Source organism: Cydia pomonella, chromosome 2, assembly GCF_033807575.1.
Source record: "Cydia pomonella isolate Wapato2018A chromosome 2, ilCydPomo1, whole genome shotgun sequence".
In the NCBI taxonomy this organism is placed as follows: Eukaryota; Metazoa; Arthropoda; class Insecta; order Lepidoptera; family Tortricidae; genus Cydia; species Cydia pomonella.
The window spans coordinates 17473611-17492918 of record NC_084704.1 but is presented as its reverse complement, the minus strand read 5'-3'; the positions used below and the strand labels follow the sequence as shown (position 1 = coordinate 17492918).

The window sequence follows — 19308 nt, the reverse complement described above, 5'->3', positions numbered from 1 at the left end:
CACACCTGGAATTGCGCAAACTCCTAATCCTGTAATCCGAGTTGAAGGTATTAAAACGGTTTTTAACTATGAATTTAATTTGATTATCCTAAAACTGAAGTTGTCGTTAAATATAATACCAGCTTGCGTGAGTCATGTTGGCGTGTGCACACACACATCACATTTTTGGATAGAACATAATTATTTATAATAATCTGATAGGTAAGCTATAGCGTGTAACGAAAATGCAGAAGACGTGGTTCGGTCCTAACCCTGAACACTTGGTCGCTTATTCTTAGTACATGGTATTATAAGTACGCCGTAGTCATTTTGAGACTTAATTAATATGAATATACAACATAAGTTTTGTAAGTGATTTTGAGCGAACAATTTAATTTGTAGAAAGTGTAGGTACATACGTACGATTATGTCACACGATACTCGTAGAGAGTACTTACAGTACAAATCTAAGCATACAAGTCTTACAATTTTTTTTTCGAAGATATTCTTTCATCATAACCGGTTTAACGGCTTAGGTAGCTTAGGAATATTTAATCAGCTTCATTTAATATTACGTATGTGTATGTGCAATCATCTGTTTGGGTGAAAATTGCATTGTTTTTATTAAGGCGACGGTTGATGGCGTCATTTCATTACTCAGGAAGTCGTCTCTTTCATGACTATTAAAAACTGATTTAAACTTTCACGATTTTTATACATTATTAACTATAAAACGGGACTTAATCGCGTATGATATTTTTTTTACCTCCGATGTTTCGAGGACGGCGTTGTCTCAGTGGTCTCGGAGAAGTTAAGTCCCATGTAATATTTACTCAATAGTTTAGAGGCCTATTAGTAGCAACTAAGCCTAACACAAAAATAAAAATAGGTTCTGCCTGCCTACTTAAATATTTTTTTGTAATTATAATTATTATTAAACCGCCGAGACGAGCCAAGCGAAGAGCAATAAGTATTATATTCAATATAGGTGTATAGATTGTGACTAAATATAAATTTAATTATTTACCTGTAAACAAAGCATTTATATTATCCTTATACTTTGAACTTGTTATTTCCTTAAACCTAAATTATTATTGATTATTGCGTAATTGCAAACTAATGTAAGATAGAATTCTTACTTATTTGTGAGATATGCTTTAGGTCCCTTAGGAGGATATCTCATTCACCGGACTAAATGAATTTAGTCATTCTCATAGAAAACACGTCACCACGCCACGCAACCTAAAGATCCATAGTTCATAGTTCATCGAATGTTTACAAACATTTGCTATGAGTCACGCGTCCATTCACAAAGAACTTTGGGTAAACGTCTTTTCTTAAATAACAAACCGTTAAACGGCCCTACTCTGCTCCAATGTTTGCTCCACTTTAAGAAAATTATGAATATTTTAAAACTACTTATTCATTATTAAATATTCAGATGATTTGATGTTAAGAAAAACATCTTATTCAACATATTTTTATCGGAATATGAAATATTGTTTTATATATTCAGATATATATTGCATCAGAGCAATGAATACGGGGTAAAAGATAACCATTGTTTGGGGTAAGTATCTTTGTTCCTAAATAGATTACTTAGAGGCACAAACTTACCCAATTGTGCGCCAAATTAATAAAATTTATGACCAACGTAGCAATTTTAAATATGCTATATTCATATGAGTATATGAATAATAATAGAAATATAATATTTGAATATATTAGACGGTAAGTAATTTTTCAGAATTCGAGCATAATTACCCACAGAGGAGCAAAGTAGGACCATTTTACGGAACCTTAGATATAGATCTGCTAAAATGCGAATGCATGATAATACTGATATGTTTTTACCCCCTTATTCATAAACGTGTACTAAAGTTACGATGCCGCTAATAATCGTTTGTCCCTTTCCATCATAATAATACGTCGGTAAGGGACAAAAGATTATTAACGGCATCGTAACTTTAGTACACGTTTATGAATAAGGGGGTTCGTGTTTTTATAACAATGTTTGCTTTAATAGATACTTATCAAAAACGGTTTTAACTAAACAAACGATCTATTTTGAAACTATTGCGTAGAAGTCTTATCAGGGGAAACGGAATGCTATAATGTACGATGAGCAAAATATATCTAAACATAAGTAGTAAGTACGAGTATACAACTTTGGGAACAAATCAAATTATTTATATCAAATATTTTCATTTGTGATTTTTAAAGTAGTCACACTAATTTAAAGAATCAGAATTTTTTATTCTATGTCGGTAGCAAACAAGCATACGGCCCGCCTGATAGCAACTCCGGAGGTGTTACATGCGCGTTACCGAGCCTAACACTCCGCATCTTCGTTGAGCACTAGCAACCTTCCTCACCGGCAGGAACGCAACACTATGAGTAGGGCCTAGCTAGTGTTATTTGGCTGCGGTTTTCTGTAAGGTATAGGTACTTCCCCAGTTGGGCTCTGCTCTAGATCTGGAATAACATCCGCTGTGCTGTGCCTTACCACGCAAAGCGAGATGACATTTCATTTTCATATATTTCATTTATTTATTTCAATCAATCAGCACTAACAGCTAGACCTTACCTGCTAATTGGCATTATATTACTTAGTGTTTAGCATGCATTAATCTTACATTGACATTCACAGTATACATCCCAGCACAGCCCATACTTCTGTTTTGGACGTAGTTTAAGGATATAAGTTTATAAACTGAAATCTATTTCAGTTTATATCAAGTAGTATATTTGAAGTTGCAACTAACATAAGTACCTATGTAATTGGAGTTAACCGATTTTCTATGCTCATGATAGACTTCGAAATAATATTTGCTTCTTATATAAATGCCTGTCTCCCCTCGCACTGACTTCTCATAACGAATAGTAAGGAGGTTGCAAAGTGCAAGCCAACAATCGGCATTTGCGAAATTAATGAGATAAGCTGGAACAAACATGTCAGGATCGAAGTGAGGAATATGTTTTATCACTACCCGAGTACCTAAATCACTGATAAACGTTATTGATAAATCGATTCACCGTATAGAACCAGCCGAATTTGTCGAAGCGCAGCTGGACGACCGGTATCTGCGAGCTAATGTCAAGTACGCGGTCGTCGATGCCGTGGAACAGCCACGACGACACGTTGGCCGTAGGGAACACGTTGTCGTGGACCGTGTACGGGAGTCACGTCTAAACGTAATTGATAAAACGACTCACCGTATAGAACCAGCCGAACTTGTCGAAGGGCAGATGGACGACTGGTATCTGCGAGCTAATGTCAAGTACGCGGTCATCGATGCCGTCGAACAACCACGACGACACGTTGGCCGTGAGGAACATGTTGTCGTGGATGGCGCGCATAAACAACTCTGCTCCTATCCGGATCACGCTGTTCTGGTGGCGGACCATGTGCGCTACGGTCTAAGAAAGGACAATGTTTATAGTGTGATTTAAAGTTTAAGTACTAAAAATAAAGGAGTAAAATGACATCATTTCAATGTAAGCTTGATGGAATTTGGATAGATATTAAAATTGGAAATTTGCACTGTTGATCATTATTAAATAAAAACCGGCCAAGAGCATGTCGGGCCACGCTCAGGGTAGGGTTCCGTAGTTACTCTTCCGTCACAATAAGCTAAACTGGAGCTTAAAGTATAGTAAATTGTTAACCAAGGGATGAAACGGTACCTTTCACCCGAGTTAAACAAATAGGCAAATTTGCATAATCAGTACCTAATTAAAGTAGGTCTTTTTACTATGAAGGAAAAACTTTTTGCGATAACTCAAAAACAGCTAAACTGATCATGTCCGCTATAGTTTTCATTTAATGTCTTTCTTAAGCTCTACTTCCACGATTTTTTTCATATTTTTTGGACCTATGGTTCAAAAGTTAGAGGGGGGGGGACACATTTTTTTTTTCTTTCGGAGCGATTATCTCCGAATATATTCACTTTATCAAAAAATGTTTCGTGGAAACCCCTATTAGTTTGGAAAGACATTTCCAACGATAACCCACACTCTAGGGTTGAAGCGAAAAAAAAATACACCCCCACTTTATGTGTAGGGGGGGTACCCTAAAAAAATTTCTTTCTAGCACTAACGACCACGGAGCAAAGCCTCGGACAGACAGACAGACAGACAGACAGACAGACGGACATGGCGAAACTATAAGGGTTCCTAGTTGACTACGGAACCCTAAAAAGGTATTTAAGGTGCATTGGGGCAATATATGGAATGGTTTTTTGATGAGATGAGCAGTGTTGGGAATTGGGACCACCATAAAATCAAATTGTACATTAGGGGATAAGAGCAAATAATAGACCTTCTTATTACATCGATAATACTCCGGTAATATGATATAAAAAAGACTTGCTCAAAATATTTCTTGAACTAAGCAAGACTGAGAGGAGTTGGAATGGTGATGGATAAGATCTATACAGAGTAGTTTCTAGGATCGCGTACATGAATGCTGTACGTTATTGATAATTGCCATTACGTAGATCGGTTTTCGAACATTAAGGATAAGGAGGAATAAGGAGAATCAAAGATATAGCCAAATATGTATTTTACTCTTACCCCACCGAGATATGCAGTACCTTATGCAGTTGTAATAGGTACTTTTTCGTATAAAAAATATTTTCATCTTACGCCGTGAAATATTGCTGAGTAAAGAAGACGGGACATGTTGTAAACCCTACGAAACGAAAAATAGCCTTATCAAGTTTTAATAAATGTAATTCAATCTATAAATAATAAGTTTATGTGTACGGTTATAAAACTTAGAGTTAGTAAGTACTTGACTCGAAAGGACTCGAGTCTTCGAATAAAGACTTCGTCAAAAAGTTTATAGGATTTATCTACGAGTAACACAAAGGAAAATTGACATTTTTAAATTATTTGTGCATAACCCATGAATTTAATATGGAGACAATTCCTTTTAGAAAACTTGTACATAATGTATGTATGTATGTATGTCACTTTATTGCAGATTAACATAATTTGTTCTCTTTAAAGGGCTCAAGTGTTTACAAAGGACTTAGGTCTCGATAAGGACTCAAGATAGTCTGAATAACTGAGTCGAGTCTTAAAGCAGAGGACTCAAAGGACTCGAGTCGTAACCAACACTACTTGTGTCTTTTTCTGAGAGAAGTTAGGGGAGATGGGATAAGATTGAAAGTCGTGGAGTAGGTGGCGAAAATACCACCAGTGACAAATTTGTTCGTAGCACATAATTTCGCACTTAAAATGGGGATTGACCAGTGAACGATGAGTCGCAACTAAATGAGATGGAACAGTGTTGCGAGCACTAAACATATTACATGTGATTTGGAATTACGGAGGACTTTCTGTCTTACTTCTGTTTTCAAGTTACCCGAACGCACCTTATAATAAGAAAGAGTAAGCTTAAGAAACAGTAGCCAGTACAATCCATAGATTTCTATAAAATCTGTCCATTGCCAATAGGAATAGTCTTATGCCCCGGGCTGTTAACTGTAGCGGAGAATAAATAAACATGCCAATAGCTTGACTACGTGTTATTTCTTTTGTAATCTGGCCGTAGCCGTAGGGATTATGTGTTGGCATACAAGCTTTTGTCTAGTTTTACCGGCATACGTATTTTCTTCCTTTCAAAAGTGAAATAGCGTATGATTAATACAACCCTCCACATTATATGTACCTGTCGCTATTACAAGCTCGTCGAAATTCAACTGATAAAGCATTGATCTATATTTATGTATGTATGTATTACGCACATTCGCCCTTTGATTATATTTTTAATGTGTTCTTTTCATCTCGCCTACACTAGTAAAGGATTAAAGCATTAGATTATTGAAATCGTGGGCAGGCTGTACTTACCACGATGACAGGGTTGATGCTGGTGACCAGGTCGGACAGGCTGCCGTTAGACATGTCCGGTTGGAAGTGCCACGTACGCTGATTGAAGTATGATATTGTGTTGTTGTCATGCCACGTTATGTTCTCCTGTTGGTAATGTAATGTATTATAGTATACCAAGTCTTAGTTGACTGACTACCCGTGAAACTTATTGCCAAGAGATCTAATTAGTTGTTTGTATGTTCTGAGGTTTAATCCACATATTCCCAGAACTAGTTTTTGCTCTGACCTCTTGATGTAAACTCAACGGATGGCGATCTGAATAAAGCCCGTCACAGACGGAGCGAAAATATATATTAATATACCGTAAGATACCGACAGATACCGACAGATATCTTATACAGTATAGCTAAGCACCACACACGCCAACGATACCAAAATATATATCGCTGTCTGTCTAGCACCGACATTGTGAGCGAGACGAAATATACCAAAATATATCGTAATATACAGAGAGCTATAATATATCGCAAGGTAGATAGTATCCTAAGATATTACCGCTCTGTCTGTGGCGGGCTTAACTCATTTAAATGAATAGAGTGAGTATTTTCCAGTGGTTTATGAGCGTATGCGGGCTAATATAAAAACATATTTTTAAACAGAATTGGCCAAACTGAATATCAGGAATGATGCGATATGAGTAAAACCTTGCCACAGTTTCATACGTTCTGTATTGCGGTATATGAACTCGATTTGACATACCAATTTGAAACTAGGTAAATGACTTACAGAATTATCTTATACCTTTAAACGAGCAATTCTTGTATATATATTTCTGTGATCTCAGAAACGGCTCTAACGATTTCGCTGAAATTTGATATATGGGGGTTTTTGGGGGTGTACAATCGATCTAGATTAGTCTTATGTTTGGGAAAACGCGTGTTTTCGAGTTTTCATGCGTTTTTCTTTCTACGCAGAATATGGTCGCTAATTTCGTGTTACCGGCCACTGTCCGTCTGGTCCAGCGGGTTAAGACGCCGACGGCTAGAAACGAGTGTTACGGGTTCGAATCTCGCCCGGTGACTAACTTTTTTTTTTATGTTCAAGTTTATATATAATTTTTTAATTTTTATTGTTTTAGACAAGTTTAATTTAGTAAATAAATGTAGTTAAGATTATCACCTATACACCACCATAATTATTACAATAAATAGTTATAACCGAGCAAAGCTCGGTCGCCCAGGTACTTGTATTTAAACGTCTTATTCAAATATACCTCTTCCAAGCTGTTTTAGAAAAGTTTACGGTTATTTTAACAGGGTTAAACGGCGGATTAACGTGAGTCCAGTACAGCCGTTAAATTGGTGTCCAAAATGTGTTAGCAAAAATGTAGATACTTTACCTACTCTACATTGTGCGCTTGGCATATCTCACAGTAGGCATTAAGTAACAGTATTGTAAATACTAAACAAGAATTCGTGAGCAGATCCATTAAAGGAAATGAGAAAAGGAAAGAGGTGTGAACGGGGCCCATTTCTCGAACGGTATTTAGTTATTATTAGTGTGTCGCCATGGTAACCCATACGACTAGACAGTTCGTGGACTAATAATATACCTATTAGTCTAATACCGTCCGAGAAATGAGCCCCTGCAGTCTGTCTTATAACATGATCTGCGTTTCGCGCATTTTTCAAGATCTTCTGACACCAAATTATCAAACGAGCGAGCGAAGCGGAGTGAAGTTCTTACATTCAACTTGGAACACATAGCTAGTAAGGAGCTATCAGAAGATAGCTTGTTATGCAATAATTTTAGTAAATTTGTTCTAATTAAAATTTTGGTCATTATATTATGAGCAGGCTCGATCAAGGGATTATGGAGCTACAAGAGCCCAGAAGGCCATAATGTTATTTGTGAGGGGTCTTGTTATTCTGGTCATTTTTTTGCAGGAAAGTATTGTCGAGTTTGGTATCAAATGAAAGTGCTTCGTTTAAACAAGATTTTTAAATTTACGATTTTAACATAGTTATCCAGATAAAAATCAAAGAGCATATATAATCACTACGTTTTAATAAAAACAAAGAAAACATAATATAGGAATTTGACATTTAGCAAGAAACATTATGGCTTACCACAGATACAGTTTATTTTAATCTCTATGGCGACTTAAATCTATCAGTTAAGGACTCCACAGACCTTGCAATAAATCGCACGCGGTTTCCGATCTATTGCCGACTAAGTAGGTGCATCTCCTATATATTTTTTGGCGAACCGCGACTTCTCAGTTCGGGGCAAACTAAGACAAGACAAGACAAGACAAGACAAAGCATTTATTGCAATCATATTAAGTACACAAAAATTACATAATATGTACCCTGCAAGGGCGCAGCAGTCTTATAACTAAATAACAATCTAGTACAAAGATTTAGAGACAATTATTTGAGATCACAGGCAGTACTTAAGAGCTAAGTTACCTACTCATAGCATAGGTATTAATTTAACGTTCCATTATCAAAAAACTCCTGCAGCGTATAGAAAGATTTGTCTTTTAGATGTGTGTTAAGTGCTTTATTGAATAATTTTGAATTTTCTATTTCTTTTATTGACTGCGGAAGTTTATTAAAGATTTTTATGCACATCATGTGTGGTCCGGAGTGAAATATTTTTAAGGTAGAAGTGGGCAAGGAAAGGAAGTTATTTTGGCGGAGATTTAATGGTTTTGCATGACGGTCTTTTGCTTGTAGGAAGAAAGAGCTGTGTAATTTGACAAAAGTGCAAACTTCAAAAATATATAAGGAGGTAAGTGTTAATATTTTCAGGTTTTTAAAATGTGGCCGACAACTTTCCCTTGGTTTTATGTTCGCTAAAATTCGGATGCATTTTTTTTGTAGAATAAATAAGTTATTGGCATTCGTACTATTACCCCAAAGGAGTATGCCATAGCGGAGTATGGAATGGGCGTAGGCATAATAGGCGGAAGTGGCAGTTTTTAAGTCTGTTGTTTTTTTTAATTCTAATAAGGCATATGAAAATCTGGATAGTTTATTGCTTACTTTCTGTATGTGGTCTTTCCAATTAATGTTTGTGTCGATGGTTAATCCTAACAAGGGAAATGTATCAGTTTGTTCCAGTTTAATGTTGTTGTATGAGAAATCTATATTTAACGGTTGTCTTTGGTGTGGTCTGAATTGCATTAATTTTGTTTTGCTGAAATTCAATTGTAGGTTATGTTCGGTTAGCCAAGAATCTATTTCAGTCAGGATATGGGTGAGGCTAGAATTAAGATTATTATTATTTATGCACGGAAATACTACTGAGATATCATCTGCAAATAAAATACTAGGTGTATTGATGGAGTAGGGCAAATCGTTGATGTATATAAGGAACAGTAAGCAACCTAATACACTACCTTGTGGAATGGACTGAGTAACATTTACTCTATTTGAATGTATGCGTGAAATTATTCCTGTGTGGTTGTTATGGTGCTCTATTTCTACAAATTGCACTCGATTTTTGAGGTAAGAGTCAAACCATTTATGTACAAACCCTCTTACCCCAATACCGTACAATTTCTTCAACAGAACATCATATGATACCCTATCGTAGGCCTTGCTCATATCCAATAATACGCCTATAGCATATTGTTTATTATTTATTATGTTTAATATTTTATTGATATAATTATAAACTGCCAAAGTTGTGGAATGGTTTTTTCTAAATCCGTTTTGGTTTTCGTTAAATATGGAGTATTTTTCACAAAATGTGTAGAGTCGTTTTGACATAGCGGTTTCTATGATTTTGGAAAAGGTTGGTAAAAGAGCTATGGGGCGGTAGTTATTACAGTCAGTTTGTTTGCCTTTTTTGTGAATAGGTTTTATGATGGATAGTTTAAGCGAGTCTGGAACTATGCCTTCGAAGAAAGATTGATTTATTAGGAAGGCTAAGGGTGCGGACAGTTCGACTAATAGATAATCTTGCACAATTTTTTATTTTGAGAATTACTACAGTAGCTGCTTTAGATTTTAGTCGCTTGATTAACACTTTCATATTGAACTACCCCGACCAATACAAATATATCGCGATCCCGAATGCCTTGACCGAAAATTTAATCCAAATCGACCCGCGCTTGACATGATATGAATATGATATATTATTATCATCATGAGTCAGTCGGTGTGCGAAACCGACATAAGTGCAGAGTTCAAAACAATTACATTATCTCTGTGACTGTTTACCGAGAGTGGTACTATAGTTCATACCTACTCCTGGCAGTGGTGATATATTATGGTTCCAGGAAATTACTAATAAAGACTGGGTCGAATGTTATAGTTACGTTACGTGTTCGTATATCCAACATTAGATATATTTTATATGCATTTTGATTTTGATTGAGGAAAGTGAAAAAATACAATTTTAATAATATTCACATATACCTACTTAGATATGGATGTGTGACTTCAATAAAGCCAAAGCTTCTGGACTACGTTTTGAGATAGGCCAGATGTACCATAAAACCGTGAAGAAGGTAGGGAGGCCTTTCCAGCAGTGGAGCAGTGATCGAATGAAGTTATTACTAGTTTTATTTATTTAGTTTAAAACCTTTATTCGTTATAGTACATTGTGCAACGAAGGGGGTAAGTGAAATATTGTACGAGAGTCTATATGTTCACGACATGCGCAGGCTGGAGTGAATTAAAGGCGCGAGTAACAATATTCTTACCCCCGGAGTTACACACCATGTATTTCATCACACTTACGAAGAAAAAACTAAATTTTAAGCGAAATAATTCTTAAATACGGTGACATTTCAAACATTCGTCCGCCAAATTGTTATTCTTTAACAGGTTAGGCATCGAAGGCACACACATATCCGACGTTCAGCCACAACTGAAAATTGTGTAAAAATATTTCAAACGGCTATTAAATTAATCAAATTAAATATGTTTAAACATGGAAAAAATACTAAATTACAAACGTTATTCTTTTTAAAGTAAAACTCATACCTAATGAATTCGTTCGAATTAGTAACAATTTTTTTTCACTACCCACAACTCCCGCGGAAACAAATATATAGGCCGTTGGTCCTACAGTACACCTAGGGCAAGAAATAAGATCTTTTTCGAGCAAGTGTGCTAAAAAGTATTTCCCATACCCGGTAAAATGGTGTTAGGGAGGCGTGCGCAGAGCCGAAGCCAATACGTTTTCTACGAAATATAAGAGGTACCTACCTGCACCGAGCGGATGTTGCCCTTGCCAATGGTGAGAGTCAGAATGGCGGGTGTACCTAAATAAAATTAAATGAAAACCATACCATATTGTTGTACCTAATTTGTACTATTTAGTACCTCCTTTAAAAAAAATTGTACCTCACGGTACTTAAAGTTATCACCAAAAAACAGTACACCCGCCACTCTGACAGTCAGAAGGATATATTTATATGATTTTCTGAGTTATTTGAACTTAACAGATTAAACCATAAAGGTACTAATTCCTGGCGTAATAAAAATAATTGTACCTTAGCGTTTTTTCTTAAAAATGAGATCGATAACTTGAAACATTATAACGCCTGCAAAATTGTAATAGCAAGGAAAATATTAAATGAGTAAAACTTGAAAGCCACAAATAAAATGGCTCATATTATAATTGAATATGAAGGTACAAAAAAGGTACAAAAACTTGGCTTTTGTAGAATTTATCAATAACCACGGGAACATAGCGTAATAAAGTACACCCGCCATTCTGACTGTCTGGATGGCGGGTGTACTGTTTTTTGATAATAACTTTATGTACCGTGAGGTACAAATTCTTTAACGGAGGTACTAAATAGTACAAATTAGGTACAAAAATATGGTATGCTTTTCATTTATTTTTATTTAGGTACACCCGCCATTCTGACTCTCACTTGCCTATGTACGAGACACTCGCAGAGGCTGCACCCGCCAGGGTATAAAACAAAGAGTATAGTGAGTATGGTTGACTAAATGGAATCTATAAGTAGTACGTACTTTTAGATTTCATTTATCGGATGAAATTGATGGATTAAATACCGGGCTAATGAGTAAAAAAACGGACGCCTGCCTAATAAAACGTTAGCTATTTTTTAGGTACGAAATAGTTTTGCTCTTGAATCCATTAATTAATTGGTGATAAAAAGTGAAATACCGATAACAAAAGACTTAGACAAAAGATGTGATACTTATGTTACGAATCTACGCTGTGCATATAAGTCGACCAATCTGATTATTAGTATTATATATCTAACATTACTGTCTGTATCTCTTTTTTTACTCTTCTTCTTCTTTGTTTGCCATGCCCTAACGAACGTCGGCGACCACCTTTGCCATCTCTCTCCTGCTCTTGGCCATTCTTGCCAGTATGGCTGCGATATTCACATTCGTCCATTTCTTAATGTCGTCAAGCCAGATGAACCTCCTTCTTCCCCTTCCCCTCTTGCCATCAAGTTTTCCTTCCAATATTAGTTGTAGTATATTATATTTGTCATTTCTGTATATATGTCCAAAATAAGATACTTTTTTCTCTTAAGCTTGGGAATTTCCTTAAGTTGCCAATTATCATAGCAAATTATCTACGGGCCATATCGTAGGTAACTATTTTTTCCCAATGTAAATCAATTTCTTCCGTAATCATTTATATTTGCATAATGAACTAATGGAGCCAATTTGTAGCTGTTATTGTCATGAGTATTATTTATAGGATATGCCGTAAACGGAGATGTATTTGCATGTTCACTAACAAGTTTCACGAGGTGCGTCACCAAGCAAATGGGCAGTAAGTAGTTATTTAAAAACCCCACCCGCAGATCGGATCGTCTCGGGCGAACTAACACGTGTTGGCTATATGCATGACAGTACTAACCGACGCTATGCAACACCAGTTCTTTGACATTTGACGTATGTCAAACACTAAATATTTGAGCCCAAAAGTTCACATTTTTGCCATGTCGTGCGGTTTACTTTAAGTTACCCCACCACGCACTTCACACAAATCCTGTCATTTCTGATAACGCATAAAGTGTACCTATTAGTAAAAATATATTATGTCCATATGTATATAGGCATACAGAGTTTACAAATACACAGACGAATAAAAATCATAGCGTAAAAAAAGATCGTGACAATAACACAAATCAATACCCTTACTGGAATTCTAATTCGAGACTAGATCGGTACTAATCCTAACTTACTAAGTCTGCTTCGAAATCAGGATGAGTATCAGCTTTTAGGCTCTAGTGGCCGTTAATCAAAGGGCCCTAGGTTCAAACACGAGAAAAAGTGTTACGTAGATTAGGTAAAACATAGGTACCTAATCTGCATACATAGCTGAAAAATTAGTTTACCGTTTATGGGTACGCTCTGAATGACTGAACTATAAATTAACAAAACGTGTTTGTTATGAATTGCTCACATTTCGTACATCGAATCGGTCGTGGTGTCAGTGTTACACATTACACATTCCACGAAATGTAAACAGTTTTGTTTAACCAATATGCGTTTTGTATTCGAAAATATTCACTCCGAACAAGTAGACAGTATAAAAAAGTGTAACCCAAGTTTAGTGTCAACTATGACTATGTCGTTGTTATAATTCGTTTTTTTTAGCATTAGAAAAAAGGTAAACAATCTTGATGTGTCTTTTTATTAGAAATTATTCCAAAACCCTTTTTAAAATTTGATTATATTACTTATGAAAGCAAAAGAATGTAAAGAATCGTATATGATTTATAATTGTTATACACCGTGTTTTTTTTTCGTCAATTTCAAGAATGTATTAAGCTTAAATCAAGCAACTTTCCCAAAGACACCGGTATTCTAATTAGATCAATTTCGGGGATAATCGATATCTTATTTTTATCTGATAAGGCCCCTACGAGCGTGTACACTTGCCTTAGGGCCTGTTTACATATTGAGTAGTTATAGGTACGTGTTAATACATTTGCTACTAAATTTAAGTACTATCTCGGACGATCGATGCTCGAAATGACATTGACATGTCAGATCAATGACATTGATATGTTTTCAATTGTTTATTGTAATACCTGTGTTACAACAACGCTATATGCAACATTTAATGACTTTTTATAAAAGAAATAAATAAAAAATAAAACAATACATTGTTTTTAAAATTAACAATGCCATTTAATTTCCTTCAACGTACTTACCCATACCCCGAAGTTAACGGAATTCAATAAAAACACGGTGTATATTTGCCGTGACTTATTTTTCAAAAGTACGCTTACTGCTTCCTTCTAATGTATGTATGTATATTTACTTAGTTCGTCTTGGTACCTAACATAGAACAGACAAAGTAAAGTTTGTATAGGTACAATTTCTATACAAAACATACAGAAAATGTCTAAAATATCGACAGATACCTACAGCCATTTCGGAAAAAAAAATATCTTGGCAATAAGATCAAGTACACAGTATATCGATATCATAGACCTAGTCTGTACCCAGCTTAATTTTTTTAAAGTTCACAATTACCTTTGCATGATATTCTCTGTAGACATACGGACCCATTTGCGACACACGTATGGAGACGTTGTGACCTGCCAGGATCTCGTCGACATTGGTGATGTTTAACATGAAACACTCCAGGTACATGGGGACCGGAACTTCGCGCCAAATGCCGAACGACGTCGAAGTGTTTGAGAGGACCATCATCTGGAACAAAATGTGACTCTGTCATAAATTGCTTCTTGGAGAACATATATATTTCCCGAATTATTTTACAAATTTATAAGGCTACCTACCGAGGTGATGATGATTCTAACGAGAACCGTTGTATATCGTTACTCTGCATGCCATAACAGTATAATTTTAGTATAATATAGGCAGTGATATAGCCGAGGGATTTCACTAGCAAAATTTTAATCAGAAGTTGGTATATATACTTTCAGAGCTGTTGAGGTAAATCCTTAAAACTCGCACGATTACCAAATCTTCTGTCGCAAATTTCGCGCGAGCGAGCCATATCTTTTTTTTCTTTTTTAATTTCTTGGCTTTACGCCCCCTCTTAAGCTGCATCTTATTATAGTTTTGCATAACTACATCCCCGCACCATCTACTGGCCAACAACTTAGGTAGGTTAATTATAGTCGTATGAAATTTGTAATGTTTTGTTACTGACAGACAGACAGACCCATCTTAAATACTTAGGTATACCTATCTACGCGTGATCTTAGTTCGCAGACAACTAAATTATAGGGCAGGGTTCCGTTTAAGCTACAAAACCGTAACGATTCTCGAAGCAATACTGTTATTATAAACACTGAGTACCTACATTTCATACAAACAAGCGGGCCAGTCAATGAAAATGAGGAAACGAACACAAAAGACAACCGAAATCTCGTTTTCGTAGCTGGCATTTACATACAGGGCATCGAACTTTTAATGAAGATATCGCACAAACAAAGTACAATACATTTCCTATAGGTTAACGTCGGTTAAATTCGGCCAGCCCTTCTAATATCAGCCACCCGGCGCCACACCATAATTAACATAAAAAATTGTGGATCTAAAAATTATATGTTATCCTTTTTACGATTTTATAAGTGGCAAGATCATAGCATACCTAATTTAAATATTACTGAAATTTAGGAATTGGTGGAGTACAGCGTTTTACCGGAAAACCCTATAGGTGCGAGGATTGCTTCAGTTCAGTTTTGAACAATTAATACCCATTTTCCTTATAGTCGTCTCTTTTACGAGACGTTGACAGTGATTCAACGCGGTAGGTACCTAACCACGGAGATCACTGACCTTCTGAAGCTGGGCGAAGAACATGGCCGGCCAGTAGACGACGGCCACAGCTCCGAGTACCACGAAGCCGGAGCCGAAGCCCATCAGCAGCCCGCTTTTCATGCCTGATGATACCATGGCGGAGGTTTTGCTACCTGATGATAAAGAAGACATACAGAAGTGTTTGTTGTTCAATCATGCCCCTTTTCATACTCTACTACGAGTGTCGTATATACATAAGACGACTCACGCTCACAACCATAAAATACGAGATATATATGTTTCATTACACTTACAACCATCTTCACTATATTATATTCAGCGCGTGTATATTAAATATGCAAACAAATAGTCCTAAAGATAAACATGGGCTATTTTACTGTAAAATTTCTGATAATAGTGATGATGATACTGAGTGCTGTTAACAGCCACACCATACAATATACATGACATATTTTAGGCCAAGGCCTATGTGTGGTGTAAGTAAGTCCATCAAGAGTAGTTTATGATTTTTAAGCTTAGGGTATGGTGTATATATAGTTTAGAGATTATTTTTAGTGTTCTGTACAAAACTATGTTCACAGAACACTTATATATGATTTATATCTACAACAATTACAGCCAATTTCAGGGCAACATATTTGTTATCACAGGTTATGATTAAAATATCAGTTCATACGAAAACATGTATCATGTTCAATAAGACTGTTCCTTAGGTTACTACAGGCTACATGGTGGAGGGTGATGTTATGACAACAAGCTGCAGTGTTTATAAACTATTACGCCATCCAGTAGCCATGTGTACATCTATTTGTTTTTATTGAAGACAATGCAAGTGCTAGATAATAATATTTAAAGTTAAAAATCTTAATTCCATACCCCATTCTAATCTTTTAAAAGATGAATCAATCTTGACTTACACTTTAGAAATGTTGATACTTTTTATCAATACATTTAACTTTACACATTAACCAGAGCACACAATATTATTATTTTATCTCACAAAGAGCTTATCATTGTATTTATTACTATACATGTTATAGCTATGAAATGTAGGTTAAGGCTAAAAATATTTTGATGTGCTGTGAATGTTTTGATAAACTTTATTGTTTGAATTATTATTTTTTTCTAAATTAATATTAAATATAACATTTATTAGTAAGGTACACTTTATACTGTAGGAAGGGTAAATTTAAAACTAGAAAAGACCGCCTGTTTTTGCCTCTCACTTTAATCAATTAACTTTAATTCTTTTATTGAGATTTATTTTATATTTAACCAAAATTGATAAAAATAATAATAATACATTTTTACGGACAATCTTACAGAGATCCACCTAGCCCCAAAATAAGTTTGTACTAAGCAAATAATATACAATTACATACATAAATAGACAAATATATATCAAATAAAACTATGTGAATGGATTGCCACCATGGGCCAATTAAACCTGACAGATGTTAACCACGCATTCCTGAGGTCATAAGGAGCAAAAACTGTTATATGAGTTTTAGTCAAATACAATGGATAAATATTTAATAATTTTTGCACACAACACATTATTTATTTTTACACTTTGGTGAAAAAAATAATTACAAAGAATAAGTTTTTTTTTTTTATATACAAATCAAAATTCCGAGTTTACTTTAAAACTTTAATGTCTGGCAGTAAGTATATCTTAACCAAGTCACATAGTGGCAGCTAAAAAGGTGTTTTTCATTATGTTATAACAGAAACAATTTTTCACAAAACTTGTTTTTATCTCTAAAATAAGACCAATTCCAGGAAAATTTGTATGACATTTTAGTCTCTAAATGCGGTGAAGAATACACCTTTAAAATCTGTTGGGTTTAATTGGCCCACAGTGTAATAACATATAGGTAATGAATTTGAAATACATGTTAGATGGAAGATGGAGCATGTATCCCGTTAACCATGAATGCTGTTAATGGTTTGAAACATCATTATACATGATATAATCTATTTACATAGTTTTATTTCATGACTAACTATTGCAGTAACTGAAGACAAGATTAGACAAATAAATATCCTTAGTACAATTCCAACTTAGGAACTCCAACTGTCGGCTTAGTTCTCAGCTCTTTAACAGTAAAAAAAAAATAGTTTTTTTTATTTACATACAACTTTTCACGTTGCAGATAATTCCATTACGTTCAAATTTAAAAAAAGGGTAGGTAGTCCAAATTAACTCAACTGCAACAATTTGCTTTCTTTACTGTATCTATGAACATTTCATACAAAAAAGTTCAGGAGTTGATGAGCTCTTTGTATAAACAAACAATAAAAAGCTAGTCATTACTCTTCAAGAAAAGTACAAATAAAAAATTGTATATTGCATAGTGAGGTAATCACGTTCAATGTTATTTATTACAGTTATATACTAATCACGTATTTAATTCTTTGTATATTTTAAAAATAACGTTATCCAATTTACGTACCTTGTTGTGATTCTCGAATTATATTTACTAAGAAATATCACTTTGCATGATTTCACAGCTCACATAAACTCGATATAATTTCATACGCGATTTATTTGAAATATATTGTAGGTAAATCAATGCGAAGTACTCAGGCCGTTATTAACTAAAATATTTAACTAACAAAAAACAATAAAAATAACAAGGAATGACATACACGTCCACCTGCAACTGCATTAAATGCTGATTGAATTCAAACAAAACATGAAATGAACTAGGGAAGTGATAGTATAGTGGTATACATTATGTACATTGTCAAACCTACGTCAAACGCCACCGAGCTGTCAAATGAGACAGTCGTTGTGCTGCCATGTTATTTATTTATTTTCTACCATATACAGATGATTTCAGGGTCGAGGAGCAAGAAAACAAGACATCACACAGAATTCAAAGTGATATCTTAAGGGCTTTGCCCACAAACTATGAGATTGTGGGCTTTGAGGGTGCTAAAAATGCTTTTAAAATTGCTTGTCCGGGCAAACAATTTCCAGACAACCCAAATATGATGTCCTCCCAGACGTATCCGTCGACGGCGACATCCTGACAAATAAAAAGGGTCTTAACTATTACGTGCATGGGTACATTGTAAAGGAATACGCCACGAGCATTTTTTGACCTACTTATACAACGTTGCATACAATACTTTTCCTACGAGTCAACAAAAATAAATCTTAATTTAGGTAAACAAAGCAAAAGTATACAGCCAAGACGCGTGAGCATACCTTGTTACGCGCCCGGTCCGCCCCGGGCCGCGGCCGGCCGGTCAGCGACACCTTCTCGTATCGTAACAGGCCCTGGTACTTGCTACTTGCTAAATTAAATTTTTGGACAGTTTTTTCTCAATTTTTGCCACCGTAGCCTACGGAGACTAACAAGCAACGCTAAGCGGTCTTCGTAGTCTATGGGTGTTACTATATAACGGGTGTCAAATACGTGTGACTTATGAAGTAATTGTTTTTACTATGCAACCAAATCTGAACCAAATGAATATTTTGTAATGTATAAATATTTATAAATACTTAAATACATAGAAAACACCCATGACTCAGGAACAAATATCCATGCTCATCACACGAATAAATGCCCTTACCAGGATTTGAACCCGGGACCATCAGCTTCGTAGGCAGGGTCACTACCCACTAGGCCAAACCGGTCGTTATGTACGTAGTAAAATGTTCTTCTAAAGTAGTATATTCCTGCAGGGCAATTGCAGACTGCATATTGTCATTCAAAAC

General features: G+C 35.4%; 1 protein-coding gene across 1 annotated transcript in view; it reads right to left on the bottom strand.

Annotated features, from left to right (window-relative positions):
* The window catches only part of LOC133515543 (protein croquemort-like), a 41617-nt gene extending 22309 nt beyond the window's left edge, over positions 1 to 19308 (bottom strand). Inside the window, exons 1-5 of the mRNA XM_061848094.1 lie at positions 18035 to 19308; positions 15597 to 15730; positions 14319 to 14498; positions 5836 to 5961; positions 3196 to 3399 (exon numbers count right to left, since the gene is read on the bottom strand). Coding sequence (XP_061704078.1) covers positions 3196 to 3399; positions 5836 to 5961; positions 14319 to 14498; positions 15597 to 15713 — 627 coding nt within the window. The 5' untranslated portion in view covers positions 15714 to 15730; positions 18035 to 19308. The remainder of the gene's footprint in view (positions 1 to 3195; positions 3400 to 5835; positions 5962 to 14318; positions 14499 to 15596; positions 15731 to 18034) is intronic.